A 23,585-nucleotide genomic window follows, 5' to 3' on the forward strand; every position below is an offset into this window, starting at 1 on the left:
GGAATCCACCTGCCAATGCAGGGGACATGGGTTTGAGCCCTGGTCCGGGAAGATCCCACCTGCCGTGGAGCAACTAAGCCCATGCGCCACAATTACTGAGCCTGTGCTCTAGAGCCCACGAGCCACAACTACTGAACCTGCGCACGAAGAGCCTGTGCTCCGCAAAAAGAGAAGCCACTGCAATGAGAAGCCCATGCACCGCAATGAAGAGTGGCCCCCGCTTGCCGCAATTAGAGAAAAGCCCGCATGCAACAAAAAAGACCTAACACAGCCAAAAATAAAATAAATTTTAAAAATAGATTAATTAAAAAATAAAAACACTTTGTTGTTAAAAAAATGCTGACCATCTCTGAGCCTTCAGCAAGTCATAATCTTTTTGCTGGTGGAGGGTCTTGCCTTGGTGTTGATGACTGCTGACTGATCAGGGTGATGGTTATTGAAGGTTGGGGTGGCCGTGGCGGTTTTTTAAAATAAGACAACAGTGGAGTTTGTCACATCAATTGACTCTTTCACAAACAATTTCTCTATAACTTGCAATACATTTTCACAGCATTCTACCCTCAGTAGAACTTCTTTGAAAATTGGAGTCAATCCTCTCAAACCCTGCCACTGCTTTATCAACTAAGTTTATGTAATCTTCTAAGTCTTTTGTTGTCATTTCAACAGTCTTCATAGTATCTTTTTAAAATTTTATTTATTTTTTTATATAGCAGGTTCTTAATAGTTATCCATTTCATACATATTAGTGTATACATGTCAATCCCAATCTCCCAATGCATCCCACCACCCCCCACCACCACCACTTTCCCCCCTTGGTGTCGATATGTTTGTTCTCTACACTTCATAGCAACTTCACCAGGAGTAGTTTCCATATCAAGAAACCACTTTCTCCTCTCATCCGTAAGAAGCAACTCCTCATCCGTTTAAGTTTTATCATGAAATTGCAGCAATTCAGGCTCCACTTGTAGTTCTAGTTCTCTTGCTGTTTCCACCACATCTGCAGTTACTTCCGGCACTGAAGTTTTGAACCCCTCAATTTCACCCCTGAAGGTTGGAATCAACTTCTTCCAAATCCTGTTCATGTTGATGTTTTGACTCCTTCCCATGAATCACAAATGTTTTTAATGACATCTAGAATGGTGAATCCTTTCCAGAAGGTTTTCAATTTACTTTTCCCAGATCCATCAGAGGAATAGCTGTCTAGAATGGTGAATCCTTTCCAGAAGGTTTTCAATTTACTTTTCCCAGATCCATCAGAGGAATAACTGTCTATGACAGCTATAGCCTTACGAAATGTATTTCTAAAATAATGACACTTAAAAGTCGAAATTACTCTTTGATCCCCAGGCTGCAGGATGGATGTTGTGTTAACAGGCATGAAAACAACATTAATGTCATTGTGCATCTCTGTCAGAGCTCTTGGGTGACCGGATGCATTGTCAATGAGCAGTAATGTTTTGAAAAGAAACTTTTTCTGAGTAGTAAGTCTCAATGGTGGGCTTAAAATATTCAGTAAACCATGTTATAAACAAATGTGCTGTCACCTAGGCTTTGTTGTTCCGTGTATACATCACAGGCAGAGTAGATTTAGCATAATTCTTAAGGGCCCTAGGATTTTTGGAATGATGAATGAGCACTGGCTTCAAGTTAAAGTTACCAGCTATATTTGCCCCTAACAGCCTGTCCTTGAAGCTTTGAAGCCAGGCACTGACTTCTCTCTTGCTATGAAAGTACTAGATGGCATCTTCTTCCAATATAAGGTGGTTTCGTCTTCATTGAAAATCTGTTGTTTAGTGGAGCCACCTTCATTAATTATTTTACCTAGATCTTCCAGGTGACTTGCTACAGCTTCTACATCAGCACCTGCTTCTTCACCTTGCACTTTTATGTTATGGAGATGGCTTCTTTCCGTAAACCTCATGAAGTCTGAAGCTCGCAAAACTATTGATTTCACTATGGCAAAAAATTTCAGCTTGTTGAAGGCTCAGATGATGGTTAGTGTTTTTTAACATTTATTAATTAAGGTATTAGATTTTTTTAAATAAGGTATTACATTTTAAATAAGGTATTACATTTTTTTAGGCATAATGCTATTGCAAACTTAATAGACTACAGTATAGTGTAAACATAACTTGTATATGCACTGGGAAACCAAAAATCTGTGTGACTCACTTTATTACAATATTCATTTCCTTGCAGTTGTCTGAAACTGAACCCACAATATCCCCAAGGTATGCCTACAATATGAAAGATCACTGATCACAGATCACCATAACAAATATAATAATAATGAAAAAGTTTGAAATATTTAAGTTACCAAAATGCGACACAGAGACATGAAGTGAGCAAACACTGTTGGAAAAATGGCGCCGATAGACTTGCTTGATGAAAGGAGTTTGCCACAAACCTTAAATTTTTAACAAACACAGTATTTGCAAGGCACAATAAAGTGAAGTGCAGTAAAACGAGGTCTGCCTCTACTAAGAAATTCACCCAGAATACAGCCCAGAGAGATGGACAAAAAAACTGTAAGCATGGTTGAGATGTGGATAAGAACTTTTGTTTCCAACAATCTGGCAGACTAGGTACTCTGACCAACCTTCCTGCTGAAAAACATTTTTTTAAATTTATTTATTTAATTTATTTATTTTTGGCTGTGTTGGGTCTTCGTTGCTGTGCACGGGCTTTCTCTAGTTGCAGCGAGTGGGGGCTACTCTTTTGTTGCGGTTCACAAGCTTCTCATTGCGGTGGCTTCTCTTGTTGCAGAGCATGGGCTCTAGGCGCATGGGCTTCAGTAGTTGTGGCTCCCAGGCTCAGTAGTTGTGGCTCATGGGCTCTAGAGCACAGGCTCAGTAGTTGTGGCGTACAGATTTAGTTGCTCTGTGGCATGTGGGATCTTCCTGGACCAGGGCTCGAACCCACGTCCCCTGCATTGGCAGGTGGATTCTTAACCACCACGCCACCAGGGAGACCCTGAAAAGCATTTTTAAAATGCTGCATAAGGGACTTCCCTGGTGGTCCAGTAGTTAAGAATCCACGTTCCAATGCAGGAGACGAGGGTTCAATCCCTGGCTGGGGAACTAAGATCCCATATGCTGCAGGGCAACTAAGCCTGCCGGCACTTTAGAGCCTGCATGCTGCAACTACTGAGCCCGCTCCCTATGGAGCCTGCATGCACTCCACAACTAAAGAGAAGCTGGCGTGCTGCAGCTAAGACCTGATGCAGCCAAATAAATTAAAAAAAAAATTGCTGGATAAAATATTTTTAAAGTTTCCTAGATGCTTCAAATAAATGAATCGGCAAATTAGTCAAGAATACTCAGTGGCGGGCTTCCCTGGTGGCACAGTGGTTAAAAATCCTCCTGCCAGTGCAGGGGACACGGGTTCAAGCCCTGGTCTGGGAAGATCCCACATGCCACGGAGTAACAAAGCCTGTGCGCCACAACTACTGAGCCTGTGCTCTAGAGCCAGTGAGCCACAACTACTGAAGCCCGTGTGCCTAGAGCCCGTGCTCCACATCAAGGAAGCCACCACAACGAGAAGCCTGCTCACCGCAATGAAGAGTAGCCCCCACTCGCTGCAACTAGAGAAAGCCTGCGCACAGCAACAAAGACCAAACTCAGCCAAAAATAAATAAATTTGTTTATTTATTTATTTTTTTTAAAAAAGAATACTCAGTGTCCAGAAACCAAGTGAAAGTGGAAATACAAAGAGATTTGTATTTCAGTTAATCTAAGATGCTTTCAAAAATACTGCTAATTAGAGACTTCCCTGGCAGTCTAGCAGTTAAGACTCTGCACTTCCACGGCAGGGGGCACAGGTTCAATCCCTGTCAGGGAACTAAGATTCTACATGCCATGTGGCACAGCCAAAAAAATAAAATAAAAACAACAAAAAAAAGCATTGCTAATTAATCTATGACATGCCTTTATTTTAAAAAGTCACCTAGATTTCAGAGATGCTAAATGTTTAAAAAAATGTGTCTTAGAATCTATAAAATACAAGAACACTTAAGACTACATGTACCTTGAGGGAGCTGGTTGAATTGTATGTGCTTGAATTTTGATTTTTGTGGCCTCACAGACCACAATGGGGAAAAAAAAAAGGAAAAGATAAAACTAGAGTACTAGGCCAAAAGGTCCAATATTTGAGTAATAAGTGTTCCAGAAAAGAGAACAAAGAGTCAGAGGGAAGGAAATGAAGTACTAATTTAAGGACAATTAAAGGACATGAGTTTCCAGATTGAAAGGACCTGTTGAGTGCCTAATAAAATGAATGAAAATAAACCCACACTAAAGTACATTGTCTTGGGACTTCCCTGGTGGTCCAGTAGTTAGGACTGTGCACTTCCACTGCAGGGGACACAGGTTCAGTCCCTGGTCTGCGAACTAAGATCCCACATGAAAAATAAATCAATCAATTAATAAATAAAGTGAATTATCTTGACATTTTAAAGCACTGGGGACAAAAAAAAAAGTATTATACAAACTTCCAAAGGGACAAAAGAAATCACATACAAAATGTCAGGAATCATGATGGTTTTGCGTTTCTCCAAAGGAATAGTGAAAGCTAAAAGGGGTTGAAGCAAAACCTTTAAAATTCTGAAGGAGAGGAATTTCCAACCTAAAAATCTGTACCCACCCAAACTACCTTTCAAGTGTAGTGATAAAATATCTGAAAATATTTATTGAAAAAAAATTATTTTCATGTTTTTGTTGGCTATTTGTGTTTCCTTTTCTGTTAATCAAGTATCTATGCAAGTGTTTTGGCCCATTTTTTAACTTTTTTTTTAAGAGTTCCTTGTGTGTTCTATATACCAAGTCCTTTTTCATTTATATAGCATGAGTATAGAGAATTAACTACTGGAACAGAATAAAGAGTTCAGAAATAGATCCTCACAAATATGGAAGCCTGATATATGCCAGAGCTGGCATTGCAGGTCAGCAGAGCAAGAATAAACTTTTTAAGAAAAAATGGTGCAGACACAATTGGTTATCCACATAGGGAAAAAGATGATCCCTTCATTCCAAGTAGATTAAAATTTTAATTGTAAAGGCCGAACTACAAAACATATAAAAGACAATGTATAGGGCTTCCCTGGTGGCACAGTGGTTGGGGGTCCACCTGCCAATGCAGCGGACGCGGGTTCGTGCCCCAGTCCGGGAGGATCCCGCATGCCGCGGAGCGGCTTGGCCCGCAGGCCGTGGCCGCTGGGCCTGTGCGTCCGGAGCCTGTGCTCCGCGGCGGAAGCGGGGGCCGCAACAGTGAGAGGCCCACGTACTGCAAAAAAACAAAAAAGACAATGTATAAAGCTGTCCTATGATTGCAGGTCAGGGAAAATTAAACCAGACACACCAAAAGCACAAATCACAGGAAAAGATAGATGAATTTACCTTCATTACAGTTAAGACCTTCAGTACATCAAAAGTAAGATAAAGTAAAAAGACAAGCCACCAACTGGGAGAAGATGTTTATAACATATATAACTGACAAAGGAGTAATGTCCAGTATTATATGTCAAAAACTGCAAAATCAGTTGTCAAAAATGAATCAATCCAGTGGGAAAAACTTAAATAGGCATTTCACAGAAGAAACCAAACAATGAGTACATTTGCTTAACCCCCTTGGTTATTATTCAAAGAAATACAGGTTAAAATTACAGTGAGAAACCATTCCTGCTTACCAAATTGGCAAAATTTAAAATAGTGAGAGTATTAAGTAATAAAATTGATTAAAAGCCGCTCTGTAAAATAGTTTGACATTATCTTGAACTGAAGTTCAAGATGCAAATTCCCTATGATCCAGAAATTCTACTCCTAAGCATATATAAAGGAACTTGCACATGTACACCAGGATACACATATGAGAATATTTATAGCACATTGTTTAGAGATACAAACATAGTATAAAACAGGAAAGAAATACAAAAGTTCAGGCTCGTGGTTGGTTACTCTGGAGAAGGAAGAAATGGGATTGTGGAGGGGTGCACAGGAGCTTTACAAGTGTAGGTCCCTTTTCTTAAACTGAGTGATGGGTATTCTATTCTTAATATTGTTCATTATTCCTTACATGTGTTTAAGTTAAAAGAAATAAAAAAAGACAAGGAAGATAGACTGAAGAAATTCTGATGTTTATTTAATAGGCATTCCAGAAGAAGAGAGTAGAGGGGAATGGCAGAGAAGCCCTATTTCAAGAGATAAGCAAAGAAAAAGATTAAATTAAAGCCATCTTCAAAAAGGAAAAATAAAAAAAATAAAGTAGTATTTATTTTTTAAAAGAATATCCTTTTTTCTGGCTGTGCCACATGGCATGCGGGATCTTAGTTCCCCAACCAGGGATCAAACCCGGGCCCCCTGCAGTGGAAGCTCGGAGTCTTAACCACTGGACCGCCATCGAAGTCCCGATAAAGTCATATTTTAAAGGAGAGGATGGACTGCTCACGTTTTAGAAATTACCAGGCAGTATGCTCTCTGAATGTCTTAAGATTGAGAGAGTAAATTAACACCACCCTTCAGGATTAAACTGAGGCCTGGGCCCTGTCTTACAGCTGTCCCCTCTTGTCTCTTCTCAGAGAGTACACGCTAGATGTGTATCGCCTCTCCTCCGTGGTCACACAGCATGATGCCAAGAAAGCAGGAGCTGAGGTGGTGAAGCAGGTGGAGCACCCTCTGCTGAGTGGCCTGCTGTACCCAGGCCTGCAGGTACCTGGGAGGGATGGAGTTGCCTGATGACCTTTTTTGCTCTAACTACTACTGGTCACAAACCTCTCTCTCAGCCCCAGTCAGACCCACATACTGGCTGTTCCTTCACCTTGCCGTAGGCCTTCCTTCCTGTCTTCCTTTCTCCCACTGCGCCTCCCCCAGGCTTCCTGGACCACTCTTTTTTTAAATTTATTTATTTTCTTTAGTTATTTTTGGCTGCATTGGGTCTTCGTTGCTGCACGCGGGCTTCCTCTAGTTGCGGCGAGCAGGGGCTACTCTTCATTGCAGTGTGAGGACTTCTCATTGCAGTGGCTTCTCTTGTTGCAGAGCATGGGGTCTAGGCGTGCAGGCTTCAGTAGTCGTGGCACGCGGGCTCAGTAGTTGTGGCTCGTGGGCTCTAGAGCCACAACTTGCGGGCTTACTTTCTCTGCAGCATGTGGGGTCTTCCCGGACCAGGGCTCGAACCTGTGTCCCCTGCACTGGCAGGCAGATTCTTAACCACTGTGCCACCAGGGAAGCCCCTGAACCACTCTTTGCCTTCTTCCCCTACTTGTCTGTCCTTTAAAACACTGCTAATCTCACATGTCTTCTTTACGGGTAATCATGATCCCTTAATTGAAGAACATTAATTTCAGAGTGATAAGTGAAAATAAATTTTAAGCATGATCTTATTTCCCATTAAGCAAAACAAACACATCATATTTCCTGTGTGTGCATATTTGTGTGAGCATGGAGAAAGCATGGAAAAATTCAAACCAAGCTATTGATACTGGTTATTAGCTCAGGAAGGTAGGATGAAAATGTCGATAGACTTAGCTTTTCCTTTGTATATTTCTCTAATGTTTGGTATAAGAAAATCAAGTCATACAAACTACTGTATATAAAATAAACAAGGTCCTACTGTATAGCACAGAGAACCAGATTCAATGTCTTATATTAAATTATAACGGAAAAGGATCTGTAATAGAATATATGTACATAGATATATTATATACATATGTAGAATATATATATATTTTATATACATATATAAAAAACTGAATCACTTTGCTATACACCAGAAACTAACACACATTTAAATCAACTAAACTTTAATAAAAAATTTTCTTTAATTTAAAAAATAAATTTTTTTTTTAAAAAGTTGAAAGAAAGAGGGCTTCCCTGGTGGCGCAGTGGTTGAGAGTCCGCCTGCCGATGCAGGGGACACGGGTTCGTGCCCCGGTCCGGGAAGATCCCACATGCCGTGGAGCAGCTGGGCCCGTGAGCCATGGCCGCTGAGCCTGCGCATCCGGAGCCTGTGCTCCGCAACGGGAGAGGCCACAGCAGTGAGAGGCCCGCATACCGCAAAAAAAAAAAAAAAAAAGTTGAAAGAAAGAAAAGAAAATCAAGTCTTCCCTTGGCCAGGCACTCTAGATCTACAGTGTCCACTATGGTAGCCTCTTGTCATAGTCATATGTGGCTATTGAAGTAATTAAAATTAAAATTTTTAGTTCTCCAATCACACTGGCTGTTATTTCAGTTTGCAGTTTGCTCGTGTGGCTAGAGGCTAACCTGTTGGACAGCACAGATATGGAACGTATTCATCCTCACAAAAAGTTCTGTTGGACAATGCTGTTCTCACATTCTAACTGCTTGCTCACCTTCTCTTCCTCTCCCCCTGAATCCAGTCAGACACTAAATGTTATCAATTCTATTTCTTTTTTTTTTTTTTCTCAACCACTGCGCCATCAGGGAAGCCCTATCAATTCTATTTCTTAAAAATCTCTTAAATTCATTCTTGTTCTACGTCCTCACCGACTTGGTTCATTGTTATTTCTCACCTGGCCTCTCACAGCAGCCTTCTGGCCGTTTTCTTTATCTCTAGTCCTCAGGCCACCACTCCACACTCTGCCGCCTTACTGGTGTGATTTTTCTGCAGTGTGTGAATCATGTTTCTTCCCTCCTTAAAATCATTCACTGGCCAGGATGTTGCTAGGCACCCTCACATGACATTCAGGGTCCTTACCAACTTTACTTTTCTTTTTTTAAAAAATTAATTTATTTATTTTTTGGCTGCGTTGGGTCTTCATTGCGCAGGCTTTCTCTAGTTGCGGTGAGCGGGGGCTACTCTTCATTGCGGTGCGCGGGCTTCTCATTGCGGTGGCTTCTCTTGTTGTGGAGCACAGGCTCTAGGCGCGCAGGCTTCAGTAGTTGTGGCATTCGAGCTCAGTAGTTTTGGCTCGTGGGTTCTGGAGCGCAGGAGCACGGGCTTAGTTGCTCCGCGGCATGTGGGATCTTCCCAGACCAGGGCTCGAACCCATGTCCCCTGCATTGGCAGGCGGATTATTAACCACTGCGCCACCAGGGAAGCCCTTTACCAACTTTTCTAACCTCATCACTCACCACTTCCCACATCCCTTGGAGTTTGTGCTTTTGCAGACTGAATCACTCATAATTTGCCTAAACACTTCACACCTCTGTGCCCTCTCACATTCTGTTTCCTCTGCATGGTGAAAAGCATCTATATATTCAAAACCAAGCTTAGCCCACAATCTGATTCTAGGAAGCCTTCACCACCACCAGTCTGAACAGAGATAATAATTTCTTTCTTCGTGTTAACATGTTCCTTAAATGAACATGTAAGTTAGCCCTTGACATGCTGTATAGAAATTACGTATTCACACGTCTCTCTCCCCAGCTAGTTAAGTGGCTTCTTGAAGGCAGAATCTGGGTCTGATTCATCTCTGCGTCCACAGGACTGGCACTAGGCCTGACATCTAATAAGTGATAGTAACTGTTTATACTAGTTCAGTCTTGCCACATTTTTCTGAGCTCTCACAGGACTTCCTTTTTATGCCAGTTATTTGACACTTATCACAGGCTGCCTTATTCACAGGTACTTTTGACATGACTATGATATGTCTTCTCTCCCTTCCTCACTGGATTGTGAGCTTCCTGAGAGCAGAGACTCTTCTTATTTTTTTACCCCATGACATCCACATCGAATATTGTTCACTGCAGGCACTCAGCAAATGTGTATCTAGCTCTTGAAGCCAACAGGAAGGCTGAGTGCTGCTTATTTGCTTCCTGGTTCTACCTTTGGAAAATTTTAGTGGTTTTCAAAAGTTTCTGATTTCTTAGACCCATAGAGAGGAAATACAGTAGGAGTTTATGCTCATGTGTTTCTTTCCACAGGCCTTGGATGAAGAGTATTTGAAAGTAGATGCCCAATTTGGAGGAGTTGACCAGAGAAAAATTTTCACCTTTGCGGAGAAGGTTAGAGTCCTTTTTTTCCTATCTTTTTTTCTTTTGACCCGCAGAGGTGTGCATTAAAGTTTCTTGAATGTGCCAGTGCCAGCAATCATATGGTATGGTAGGTATTATTCACCTTGTTTTGCAGATGAGAAAGCTGAGGATAGAGAGAGTAAGAAAGGTGTCCGGTATCACACAGTTAGTGACTGAGCAGGAATTAGCATTCAGATCTGTCTGACTCAAAAGCCTGTGCTCTTGCTGCCGCCACCAGGAAGCTGCCCCCAAAGCTGCTGGATTTGCTTCTTTTTTTTTCTTCTTCTTCTTTTTTGCTTCTTTCCTAGTAGCTCAGTTTCCAGGGAAAGCTAACACCAGTCAGAACTACTGTTCTTTCCCAGACCATTTGGTCCATATTGCTCTGGATCTTAAATAAACGACTCATCTCTGAGATGAGGTTTAACAGGGTTTAAAGGAGGAAATTAGCACAAACCCATAATACTTCTTTTCTGGGAAAGAACTTGAGTAAGTTGAAAGGGGCTATTGAGAAGTGGTTGGTATTTTTGAAAGCTTCTCAAAACCTCTTATTGGTAAGGGAGTAGAGAAAACACTGCTAGTAAAAAAGTAGATTCCTGATGGGTGATTTGATGACTCTAAAATGTTTCTACCCTTTGTCCAAATAAGTATACAAATATGTCCTCAAGATATAATTTTATTTTATTTATTTTTTTGCGGTACGTGGGCCTCTCACTGTTGTGGCCTCTCCCGTTGCGGAGCACAGGCTCCGGACGCGCAGGCTCAGCGGCCATGGCTCACGGGCCCAGCCGCTCCGCGGCATGTGGATCTTCCCGGACCGGGGCACGAACCCTTGTCCCCTGCATCGGCAGGTGGACTCTCAACCACTGCGCCACCAGGGAAGCCCCAAGATATAATTTTAAAAGTGCAACTTCGGAGTTCCCTGGTGGTCTAGTGGTTAGTATTCAGCACTTTCAGTGCCGTGGCCCAGGTTCAATCCCTGGTGGGGAAACAGATCCCGCAAGCCATGTGGCACAGCCAAAATTAAAAAAATTTTTTTAATTACAAAAAAATTAAAGTACAGCTTGACTTATGTATAAAAGTATTTGTTATTTTATCAAATTAAATCAAAATCTAGGAAATAAACTTACATTCAATGGCAAGGGATTGGTTAAATACATTATGATAAATCCTCACAGTGGGATTTTTAAAAAATTAATTTATTCATTTATTTATTTTTGGCTGAGTTGGGTCTTCGTTGCTATGCGCCGGCTTTCTCTAGTGGCGAGCAGGGGCTACTCTTCGTTGCAGTGCGCAGGCTTCTCATTGCAGTGCCTTCTCATTGCGGAGCACAGGCTCTAGGTGCATGGGCTTCAGTAGTTGTGGCTCACGGGCTCAGTAGTTGTGGCTCATGGGCTCTAGAGTGCAAGCTCAGTAGTTGTGGCACATGGGCTTAGTTGCTCCATGGCACGTGGGATCTTCCTGGACCAGGGCTCAAACCCGTGTCCCCTGCATTGGCAGGAGGATTCTTAACCATTGTGCCACCAGGGAAGTCCCCTAACAGTGGGATATCATATAATATTTCAAAATGTTTTTTGGATATATTTAATAAATGGGGAAATGTTTACAGTCCATGTATTTTTATTATTATTCAAGTATTGCTTATTCTATTTTATCTCCTCTATTAACTTTTTAGTTGAACCTTTTATTATTCTAGCAAAGGTATGGCCTATGGCCTGTTTTTATATGACTCAGAAGCTCTAAGAATGGTTTTTATGTTTTTTAAAGGCTGTTAAAAAAAAATGAAAACGAATATGCAGTGGGGACCACTTGTGGCCCACAGAGCCTATAATATTTATTATCTGACCTTTTACAGAAAAGTTTTGCTCAGCCCTGCCCTAGAGATTGCAACATCTGTCTTTATAATTTATTACAGTTTGTTAGATATTTTTACCACTTCCCAACAATGCAAGAACCTACAACAGTTTTACCCCATTTATTGCCCTCCTGCCCTTTGTGCTGTTGTCATATATTTCATTTTTACATATATTTTAAATCCCAGGGCTTCCCTGGTGGCGCAGTGGTTGAGAGTCCGCCTGTCAATGCAGGGGACGCGGGTTCGTGCCCGGTCTGGGAGGGTCCCACATGCCGTGGAACGGCTGGGCCCATGAGCCGTGGCCGCTCCGCAGCATGTAGGATCTTCCCGGACCGGGGCCCTATAATTGTTTTTTAAACAGTCAATTTTCATGTATATTTACCTCCACTTACCCTTTCTGATACTCTTGATTTCTTCCTGCGGTTCTGTGCCTCTGTGCTTCCCTCTGGGATCATTTTCCTTTGGCCTAAAGACCCCCTTTGTGTTTTATGTTTGCAATGCAGGTCTCTTGGTAATGAGTTCTTTCCGCTTTCTTTTGTCTGAGAACATCTTTCCTTTGCTTTCTTTTTTGTTTTTTTTTTCCCTTGGCTCTCAATGGGTAAAAAATTCTAGGTTTGTAGTTATTTTCTTTTAGCATTTTAAGGAGTTGTCCTGTTGCCTCTGGCATTTATAGTTTCCATTGAAAAGTCACCTGTAAGTATCATTGTTTCTCCTTTGCAGATAGTATATCTTTTCTCTGGTTGCTTTTAATGTTTTCTCTGCCTCTGATTTTTAGCAATTTGACAATGGTGTTTTTAGCTTTAGTTTTCTTTGTATTTATCCTGCTTGGATTTTGCTGAGCTTCTTGAGTCTAATGGTTGATATTTTCATCACATTTGGAAAATTGTCCCCTACTATTTCCTTTATTGTTTCTGTCCTCTTCTGTCTCTCCTCTTGAGACCCTAATTTTACACACATTAGACCTCTTGATCATGTCCCACATGTCTCATAGCCTGTTCTGTTGTTTCCCTCTGTGCTTTAGTTTGGTTATTGTCTATTGATTTTTCTTCATGTTCATTAATCCTGTCTTCTGTTAAATCCATCCAGTATTGTACTGTGCCATTTTAGAACTTCCATTTGATCCTTTTTTATAGATTCCAATTCTCTTTTATAGTTCTCCATCTTTTATCCATTTTGTCCATCTTTTCCACTGTTTCCTTTAACACACCAATCGTAGTTATTTTGACATCCTGATCTCCTTATTCCAGTATCTGGATTATTTCTGCATCTGCTTTTATTGACTGTTTCCTCTTGGCTATCAGTCATTTTTTTTCTGCTTCCCATTTCTAGTACTTTTCAGTATATCAGAGACACCGTAGATATGCTGTAGAGGCTCTGAATTATATTTATAGAGTGCATGTTTTCTGTTTAATTACTGACTTGTCACCTTGATTCTGTCAAGGGTGGGTTTTAGGCTTTGTTAGAATAGGTCTATTTCAGTTTGCTCTTACTCCTATAATATGGACCTTATCTTAGTATGTGGCCTTTCTGGGGTCTCAAACTGAAATCTTAGGGTATTTCACAAAGCCCTCTCTGCTTTGATTGGACCTAAACTTCAACTTCTGTCTCCCCAGCACTGTGGAGCCCCTAAAATTTGTTCAGGTCTCCAGCCTCCCAGAGCCTGTTCTCTGCTGGGCTTCCTGCTGTCTCTCCGAATGAACGCACAGCTATGAGTCAATCAAGAAAGCAATGGAGAACTTTGACCTAGATTTTTGGAGGGGGCTCCCTTCTCTCTGGAACCCTCCCCAAATCCTAGCCTCCTGGTAGCCCTGAATTCCAATCTCTATCTCCTCTGCTTAGTCAGACTGCTGCTCTCTGCTTGGTCTCTTTTTTCTCAGCACTCAGTTTGAAAAAAATGCCCTCAAGGAGAAAGCCAGGGTGGATGTAGGGTCACCTAACTCCCTTCTCTCAAGATTTGTAGCCCTACACTTGTTGCTGTCTAATGTCTGCAAATGGTTATTTGCAGCTTATAGAAATGGAATATTTCTATATTTCCAGCTTTTAGAGTTGTTTATGGCGGTAGGGTAAGTCCAATAGCCTCACAATGTAATACTAATAGAAAAACAGTAGGAAAAAAAAACCCTTGTTAATATTATGATCACCACTGAAAAGTTATATATTCAGTAGAAAAAAAAGATTGGCACGAATATATCAAACTGTTATGTGGCAGGCCAGGTTAGATGAGATCAGGGCACCGAGGAGGAATGCATACTAATGTCTGCTTTCGTGTGTTTCTTTCTAACCCCCTAGTACCTCCCTGCACTTGGCTACTCAAAACGGGTCCACCTGATGAACCCTATGGTTCCAGGATTAACTGGCAGCAAAATGAGCTCTTCTGAAGAGGTAGGTTGCCAGCTCTGACTTGAGTTGAGAAATCTTCAAGAGATGAAGAAATTGAGGACTAGAAAGAACAGTAACCTGGCTAACTAAAATTCTCAAATATCTGAGCTATAAGAAATCTTAAGTTATCCAATTAATTCCAGTGGTTCTTGAGTATTGAAGGACCCAGGGAGCAGTCCTGATGAGATCCAATCATAATTTTAAGTTTTACCGCTGCTGATAAAAAGTACGAGCAAAAGGACTTCCCTGGTGGTGCAGTGGTCAAGAGTCCGCCTGCCAATGCAGGAGACACGGGTTCAAGCCCTGGTCCGGGAAGATCCTACGTGCCACAGAGCACCTAAGCCCGTGAGCCCCAACTACTGAAGCCCACACTCCTAGAGCCTGTGCTCCGCAACAAGAGAAGCCACTGCAATGAGAAGCCCATGCACCGCAACGAAGAGTAGCCCCCCGCTCGCCACAACTAGAAAAAGCCCCTGCGCAGCAACAAAGACCCAACGCAGCCAAAAATAAATTAAAAAAAAAATGTACAAGCAAAAGTAGTTTCTTCACCCATAGAACTGTGATAAAAGTCAGCCTTATTAATGAGAAGGCTGTGTTTGCATTTCACCAATTAGCATCTTTTTTAAAAAATATTTTATTTCTTTATTTATTTGGTTGCACTGGGTCTTAGTTGCAGCCGGCAGGTTCCTTAGTTGTGGCTCACGGGCTCCTTAGTTGTGGCATGCGAACTCTTAGTTGCGGCATGCATGTGGGATATAGTTCCCTGACCAGGGATCAAACCCAGGCCCCCTGCATTGGGAGCTCAGAGTCTCTTTTTTTTTTTTTTTTTTTTTTTTTTTTTGCGGTACGCAGGCCTCTCACTGCCGTGGCCTCTCCCGTTGCGGAGCACAGGCTCCGGACGTGCAGGCTCAGCGGCCATGGCTCACGGGCCCAGCCGCTCCGCGGCATGTGGGATCCTCCCAGACCAGGGCACGAACCCGTGTCCCCTGCATCGGCAGGTGGACTCTCAACCACTGTGCCACCAGGGAAGCCCGGAGCTCAGAGTCTTAACCACTGCGCCACCAGGAAAGTCCTGAGCATCTTTTTATTTTTCATTTAATTTTTATTTTATATAAAAATTTTATATAAAAAATTAGAGTATAGTTGATTTACAATGTTGTGTTAGTTTCAGGTGTACAGCAAAGTGATTCAGTTATACATACACATATATCCATTCTTTTTCACATTCTTTTCCCATATAGATCATTACAGAATATTGGGTAGAGTTCCCTGTGCTATACAGTATGTCCTTGTTGACACCAGTTAGCATCTTGATTCTTAGGGTGATGTTTAATATAATTATTTTGATAAATATGATGTCTTTTAACATTTAAAAGTCCTGCTTGGGGAAAGTGCAGTTTTGTTCTGATCACTAAGGCACAGAATAGAAGAATTAGTGGAACTCAAAGATGTGAAAGGTTGGGTTCTGAGTTCCCAAATATGGCTGATCTTCAGAATCAGCTAGGGGACTTTTAAAAAAGAGAGAGAGAGAGAGTTGATTAAGGCCCTGTCCTTAGAGATTCTGATAAAGTGGTTCTGGGAAACAACTCAGGAATCTGTATTTTCTTTCAAAGCTTACTAGTTGATTCTGATTGGAATCATTTTTGGACACTCATCTAGTGCTTTAAGTCTGATTTCTAGATATTTGTCTGATCATGAATTAGTAAATATAGGCATAGAAACCATTATTGTTATTTTTAAAGGAATAGACTCGTTCCTTTTTCTCTCATTAAAATGTCCTATGTGTCAGTTGTTTCTCTGACAAAGTCTATCACTCACCCTATTTAGTAACGTTCACCATATCTTCATCCTGGAAATCAGTGCCAGCAGCAGTTCCTAAATGTGACTGCCGCAGAATCACGTGCAGAGCTTTTTAAAATGCAAATGCCTGGGCCAACCCCAAGAAATTTTGATTTATTAGGTTTGGGTGGAGCTGGTAATTTGTGTTATTTTAAGCACCCCAGGTGATTCACTTACAGTCGTATGTTGACCAGAGCTTGGTAACCACTGGACACAAATGGGCGTTGAGTTCACTCACTGCAAAATAAGAAACAAAGCCTGTTACCCTAAAAAGGACAAATGGCTCTAGATAATACCTAATACCTGGTGTTGGTGATGGCTGTGAAACAAGTATTCTGACACACTGCTGATGGCAATGTCACTTGATATATGCCTGTCAGAAAACAGCTTGGGGCCTAGCAGTTTTTGGTAGCTATAATCCTAGAGAAGGCAAAAGGACCTCTGTAGAGATGTTCATCATAGCGTTGTATATAGTTTGTAAAAATGAACATAATCCAACAGTTTAGAAATTGCCAAATAAATTATGTTGTCACTAATAATTGGGAATATAATACAGCATAAAAATTACAAGCGAAGACTAGGTAGCCACTCAAAAGTACTTATGATACAGTCTCAAGAGAAAAAACACAGGAGGTTTATTCTCCAGCTACAAATTTGTAACGATTCCATATGCTGCAAATAAGGCCTGGGAAGAAGAGAGAAAAATTAAAATATTTTTATTTAGTATTGTGAGTGGTCCTTCACTCCGATTAATTCTGCTTTTGTTAAAGTCATTTAATGTTTAAATCTTTGTCCAAAAAAATTAAAATACAGATTAGTTGAGCATATTCTCATTTTCAACCACAAGAGGTCCTCCTTTCCTCCCTGGCTTCTAGGAGTCCAAGATAGATCTCCTGGACCGGAAAGAGGATGTGAAGAAAAAACTGAAGAAGGCCTTCTGTGAGCCGGGGAATGTGGACAACAACGGCGTTCTGTCCTTCATCAAGCACGTCCTCTTTCCCCTCAAGTCTGGTAAGATACTGCCTGTTTTCTTCTCGGAGGCCAGGCTGAAAAAGCAAAACCAGTGCTGTGAGCATACCTGCGGTTTGTCACAGAGTCTTCCTCCAGGGGCTGGCTTCCCCGAATCTCTGCTCTGATTTCTCATATATTAATGTGTGATTGAAGTGGGGATATCGTTGAGTTATCTGTGTGTTTGTTAACAGGGTAGGTTCTAAGTGGGGTGTCAGGGTGAGCAGGGGTGGTAGAAATGAAGGGGTCAGGCAAGTGGACTAGAGGAATACAAAAGAGATGTAAGACACGATCGTTCCCCCGAGCTTGGATGCTAGCTGGGTATACGACATCGCCACTCATCCAATTTAAAAACAATAAAATGCCATATGATGAAGTTCAAGATATATGGCAGAAACTACAGATACCCATACATTTGGGCCAGGAATGCTGACTTGCCATTATCAGTGAGTTTGTTGGCATGGATCCTTTTTCTTACAGAGTTCGTGATCCTTCGAGATGAAAAATGGGGTGGAAACAAAACCTACACAGCTTACTTGGACCTGGAAAAGGACTTTGCTGATGAGGTAATACCAGAGGAGGAGTAATCTCCACTGAACTCATTCTGACAAATCTCTCCACGTGGCCTCGCCAGGTTTCTTGTTACGTGCCACAGGGCTCTGTCATCATGCTGTTGGGTCCATATATTTTGTATTAATGGCTTAGATTCACGTGGTTCATGGATTAGATTAGCAAATGGCACAAAACTAATATATTGGTGTCCTAATCACACTCCAAAGGACTTAACCTGGAATGAAGGGCCGACAAACTCAACAAGATGAAGCATTTCAGGGACAGGTACAAAATCAAGGTTCAGAAAAGAGACACAACTATTAAAGAACAGAATAGAGAATACTACTCATTTCGACAAACAATTTAACAAAAGACTCACTAGGTTCGCATGTGTTTGGCACCATGCTAGGGGCTGCCATTACAAAGAGGATTAAATCCTCGCGAAGCTCATAGTCCAGAGGAGAGGCAGACATGTAAATAAATAATCATTTACTGGTTACTGTACCAAGTATACATGGTCCAGAAATAGCACAGGAGGAAGTGATTACCTGGCTGTCTGGGAAAGCTTTATGGAGGGGACAACATCCAAACACGGTTTCACTTGAGGATTAGGAGTTCATGAGGAAGCCTGTGAGGGAATGCATTGTGCACAGATGTGGTAAGATGAAAACAGCACGGTGTCTAAGGAATCACAAGTGCCTTCGTCTGGCTAGAGTCTACAAGGTGATGGGGGGGCACTGCGGGAGAGGGAGGCAGGGCCAGATCATGAAGGGAAGGAGTGGTAACAGTGTGTATGGGGAATGAAAGGAGGGGTCTTGACTGACTGAATTTGGGCTGAATCAGCAATGTGACGGGGCTGTCAGAAATGTTCATGAGGTCTTGGCCTCAGTCATCAGAAATGTAGAGTCTGGAACCAGGGAGTTGATCGTCCGTTCAGTTCTACATTGTTCTGAGTACCTTTGGGGTTGTGCATTCAGCCCTGGACTTCAATTGTGTGAGGTTTATTTGACAATCTGGGGTGTGTTGGTGGGGAGAGGAAGGATGCCATGATAGGGAACAGACTGCAAACTGTGTCACAAAGCACAGCTGAAAGAACTGGGCGTGTTGAGCTGGGAAGCAAGTATGTGTTCACCCATCCTTGAACACAGGAAGGGCTTTCCTGGGAGAGGGGTGAGGTTCCTTCTAGTGGCACCAGACGGTTGAACTAGGGCTGCGGGTGGGGACCACAGGGAGGCTTGTTTAGGCTTGAAGAACTTTCTAGTGGCCTCAATGATGTGGTGATGGGTAGGGCTGCCTGGCCTGACCTTGCATTCCCCATCACTGAGGTGTTCAGGCAGAGGCCAGAGGACCACTGGAGGCAAGGTTGTATGAGGGTTTGAGCATCAAGTGGAAGAAAAGACTCAATGACCTCTGAGGTCTGAGGGCCCTTAAGGCCCATTTTTTGGACATTTGGCAGCTAATTGCTCTGAAACCCTTCTGTCTGCCATCTGAGGCAGCCACAGAACCCACACCCCATTCCTCAACCCTGTGAACAGTCCTTTGTGGGACTGATGAGATGGAATAGAAGAAACGCTTCTGAAGAAAGAGTCTGACACCGTAACCAGCAGCACTTTCTGTGATGGTGGACATGTTCTGTCTGTACTAACACAGTCGCCACTGGCCACATGTGTCTGTTGAACCTCACAATGTGACCAGTAAACTGAGGAACTGAATTTTAACTTACATTTAAATATGCACATGAGGCTTGTGGCTACCATATTGGACAGTGCAGGTCTAAAGCTTTTCTATTAAAAATGAAACATTCGGGGGCTTCCCTGGTGGCGCAGTGGTTGGGAGTCCGCCTGCCGATGCAGGGGACACGGGTTCATTCCCCGGTCCAGGAAGATCCCACATGCCGTGGAGCGGCTGGGCCCATGAGCCATGGACGCTGCCTGCACATCTGGAGCCTGTGCTCCACAACGGGAGATGCCACAACAGTGAGAGGCCCGTGTACCGCAAAAAAAAAAAGAAACATTCAGGACTTTTCTGGATGGCACAGTGGTTAAGAATCCTCCTGCCAGTGCAGGGGACACGGGTTCAAGCCCTGGTCCGGGAAGATCCCACACGCCGCGGAGCAACTAAGCCCGTGCGCCACAACTACTGACCCCACGTGCCACAACTATTGAAGCCCTCACACCTAGAGCCCACACTCCACAACAAGAGAAGCCACCGCGATGAGAAGCATGCCTACTGCAACGAAGAGTAGCCCCCGCTCGCCGCAACTAGAGAAAGCCCATGTGCAGCAACGAAGACCCAATGCAGCCTAAAATAAATAAATTTATTTTTTAAAAAAAATGAAACATTCCCGAGGAAACGAAGGAATAACCTCAGAAACAAAAACGTAGGCATTGTTTTATTACATGTATTCATACCTAGGGGACGTCCCCTCAGAATATCTTAGAAGATCCTTTGGGGCCAGATTTGGATGTAAAAGTGGTAGTCACAGGACATGAGAAGAAAAAATGGAATTACTGAGCTCCTACCATGTACTAGCACTACTCACCATTTTTACCCATGTTAAGTGATTTAATCCTTATTCTGACTCTAGCAGGTAAAGGTATTGTTATTTTCATTTTTTAAGTGAAGAATCCAAAGCTCAGAGGGGTTAAGTGCCTGGTTGGGGGTCAGCCAGCTAGCTGGGACTCACCCCAGGCTCTAACTCCAAAGCCCTGTTCTTCCTTCTTGCTCACCCAGCTCCCCTCTCAGGCTGTCTCTAGCTCCTAGCTTCCCTATGTGAATGTTTCCCTACCTGTAAATAACATGTGCTTTACGCCACTACTCTGAGCATAAATGGAGGGACTAGAAGAAGTCAGTTAAAAACATTCAGCCTCTAAAAACCCCCACGTTAGTGTGGAATTCAGTGTCAAAAGACCTGGGTCTTGGACGTATTAGATAACCTTTTGAACCTATTTCCCCTTCTCTGCTCTACCAGCTTCACAAGCTTGTTCTGAGGTTCAAATAAGACTCTGCTCAGAAAACACCCTGCATCCTATATGCACATTATTCTTAGTAGATTCAGGTGTCCTGTGCCCAGTTCACCTGTTCCAGTGCCCCTTCTCACCTGGCCTTGAACACTTGCAGGTTGTGCACCCTGGAGACCTAAAGAATTCTGTTGAAGTCGCCCTCAACAAGTTGCTGGATCCCATCCGGGAAAAGTTTAATACCCCTGCACTAAAGAAACTGTCCAGCGCTGCCTACCCAGATCCCTCGAAGCAGAGTAAGGCCAGCTGGGGAGGGGTTGGGCTTGGGGGGGTTGGGTGTGACATCATCAGGTAGAGAGCCTGTCAGTGGGCCTCAGAAAAGGGTCTGTCTTCAATTCAGGCCCAAGAAGCCGGTGGTGGGGGCATGGTCTGAAGTGCAGGAATGTCATGCCCCGTGACTGGTGGAATGGAACTCCAGTCATCTTGAATTTGGTTTGGTGGGTACTATGAAGTGATTACATCCTGCTCTACCAACACTGCTGTGAGTGCTGGTTTGAGACATGTACTTTGATCCTTTCACAAAATCCGCTTCTTCAGTTAAGGAGACCAATTGGGTTAGACCATGAGGGTAACAGCTGCTTGGGCAGGGTCTGCGCAGCATCTCAGGGAAGCTCATCTCTAGATTTGCCCAGTTCCCTTCCACATGCTCCTGACTGGTTCTTAGTTGGCCAGCCACGCATCAACGATGCTGAGATAACATTGAGAGTCTTGTGTGGCCCTGCCAGAAAAGGAGGAATGGCTGAATATATGTGAAATGCCCGAATGGTGGCAAAGCTACACTGGGCCCCTCCCCTCCCCTCCAGCCCAATACCTGAAGGAGAGAGAGATGAAATCTGGCATGTCACTTCTCAAAGGCTGCTGGCTCTGTTTTAAAGAAGGTATAATTCAGTGGGTAGATTCTGGGGATTCTGCACTAAGTCCTGCTAGTGTCATTTGGGGGGATCAGCAGCTGACCTGTCATGGGAAGGAGGAGAGTTCTGAGCCTTGGGTTCTTCTCATCTCCAGAGCCAGTTGCCAAAGGCCCAGCCAAGAATTCAGAACCAGAGGAGGTCATCCCATCCCGCCTGGATATCCGTGTGGGGAGAGTCATAAGTGTGGACAAGGTACTCATTTTCCACCACGTCCCGGAGAGGCAGACAGGGGTCAGGTTTGTCTGCTTCCATCTGGAGGAAACCTGGCCTGGGATGGGAAGTAACATCCCTGAGGTCATATTGCGAGTCAGAACCCAGGCATCTAATTCCAGGCATCAGGCTTTTTCCCTTTGCTATCTCTGGACCTTATTCAAACAAACACAGCCAGGAACTCAGAATACGGAGGGATGTTAGTCAGAAGGAGCTTGTTTATCTACCAAATCCAGTCTGATTGACTCACCTGGTCTCTCCCAGCTTGTCTGGACTAGCCACAGGCCTTATCTTGGATCAGCTGCTTTGTCCTTCCCTCTCCCCACCCCAGGAAATGGTGAAGGGAGGACTTCCTTTTTCCAGAGGCAGATGGCTATGCAACCAGTGGCCTGGGACCAGTGGTCTGGGTATTTTTTTCTCCCAGTATTGATTTGCTTTTCACCGTATTAGACTAACCACCAAAACTACCTTGAAATAGCTGATGCTCTTGTTTCGGATGGTGAAGCCAGCAGCTGCCTCTTGTCTTCCAGTCCCCCCAGGACTGGGATTGATCTGGTGCACACATGGCCATAATGGTGGCCACCCAGGCAGTTCAGGCCATTTTAATCTCTGTTAGAGGTTCCTTCCACTTCTAACACAAGTAATTAGGCTCATGTTACTCAAATCTGCCTCTTTGGGGCCCCTTCTCATGTCTGCTGCCTGGGACCTGGAGAGTTAGCGCTAAGAGGGTTCCTCCAGGGCCTCAGTAAGGAGTGGATGCCCGTTTCTGGAGTCAGAGGGTTCACCAGGCCCCATGATCTATTCCATTATGATGTTCTCTGAGCCTGACATCTCTTGCTGGCAGCACCCGGATGCAGACAGCCTGTATGTGGAGAAGATTGATGTGGGGGAAGCTGAACCACGGACTGTGGTGAGTGGCCTGGTGCAGTTTGCGCCCAGGGAGGAACTGCAGGACAGGCTGGTGGTGGTGCTGTGCAATCTGAAACCCCAGAAGATGAGAGGAATCGAGTCCAAAGGCATGCTTCTGTGTGCTTCTATGTGAGTGCGGACTTGGGGGGTGGGGAGCACAGGGCCTGGGGAGGCCCGGAAGAGGGGGGATTAGCCCACATGCTGCCCTTCCACATGCCAGGTGGAGGCCCTGAGAACACTACCCAAAAGATGATGCATGGAGGGATTATTTATTGTACAAGAGCCGTGGATGAAGCACTTTACCTAAAGTTAACTTTATTAAAACAGGAATTGAAGATTCTAAGCTGTGTGCATGCTCAGGTCTCTCTACTAGTAAGAGGTGAAACCAGGATTCAGACCCAGTTCGCTGGCTGTTATGTCATATACTCCCTCCCCTAAAAGCCCAGATTTTGGAGTCTCTCCTGACAGAATTTCAGTTCAGCCCTGGTTAACCCAATGCGGGTGATATCCAGAGACGTAGTACAGCCGTGAAGTACTCCTAGGGCCCTGGCATTGAGGGTTCCCTAAATCCCATTAGGCCCCTAGGAAAAGGCCCCAGTGCTTTGGCCTCCATGGCAGCTGGAGACAGTCCATAGCCTCACTCTTACCTTGTCCTGTGTGTCTTCCCAGAGAAGGGGCAAGCCGCAAGGTTGAGCCTCTGGACCCTCCTGCCGGCTCTGCTCCTGGTGAGCGAGTGTTTGTGAAGGGCTATGAGAAAGGCCAACCAGATGAAGAGCTTAAGCCCAAGAAGAAAGTCTTTGAGAAATTGCAGGTAACAATCTGCACTTTTTCCCTCATACCAGGGCTGCCTGGACTGTCTCCAGATTGCTCTGTTACTGAGTCCACACCTGCCCTTTTCCCAGCTGGGCCTTCCTGCGTCTAAGCCCCTCTTCCTTCTTCA

General features: G+C 43.6%; 1 protein-coding gene across 5 annotated transcripts in view; it reads left to right on the top strand.

Annotated features, from left to right (window-relative positions):
• The window catches only part of YARS1 (tyrosyl-tRNA synthetase 1), a 31,048-nt gene that overhangs the window by 5,066 nt on the left and 2,397 nt on the right, over positions 1–23,585 (top strand). For 3 of the 5 annotated variants that reach the window (XM_004266504.3, XM_033422263.2, XM_033422265.2), the window contains exons 4-12: positions 6,572–6,701; positions 9,876–9,956; positions 14,107–14,199; positions 16,911–17,046; positions 17,524–17,609; positions 20,716–20,851; positions 21,621–21,718; positions 22,581–22,774; positions 23,315–23,456. In XM_004266504.3, coding sequence (XP_004266552.1) covers positions 6,572–6,701; positions 9,876–9,956; positions 14,107–14,199; positions 16,911–17,046; positions 17,524–17,609; positions 20,716–20,851; positions 21,621–21,718; positions 22,581–22,774; positions 23,315–23,456 — 1,096 coding nt within the window. The remainder of the gene's footprint in view (positions 1–6,571; positions 6,702–9,875; positions 9,957–14,106; positions 14,200–16,910; positions 17,047–17,523; positions 17,610–20,715; positions 20,852–21,620; positions 21,719–22,580; positions 22,775–23,314; positions 23,457–23,585) is intronic. The other 2 variants (XM_033422266.2, XM_033422264.2) reach the window with 2 other exon arrangements.

This window comes from Orcinus orca, chromosome 1 (genome assembly GCF_937001465.1).
Source record: "Orcinus orca chromosome 1, mOrcOrc1.1, whole genome shotgun sequence".
Taxonomy (NCBI): Eukaryota; Metazoa; Chordata; class Mammalia; order Artiodactyla; family Delphinidae; genus Orcinus; species Orcinus orca.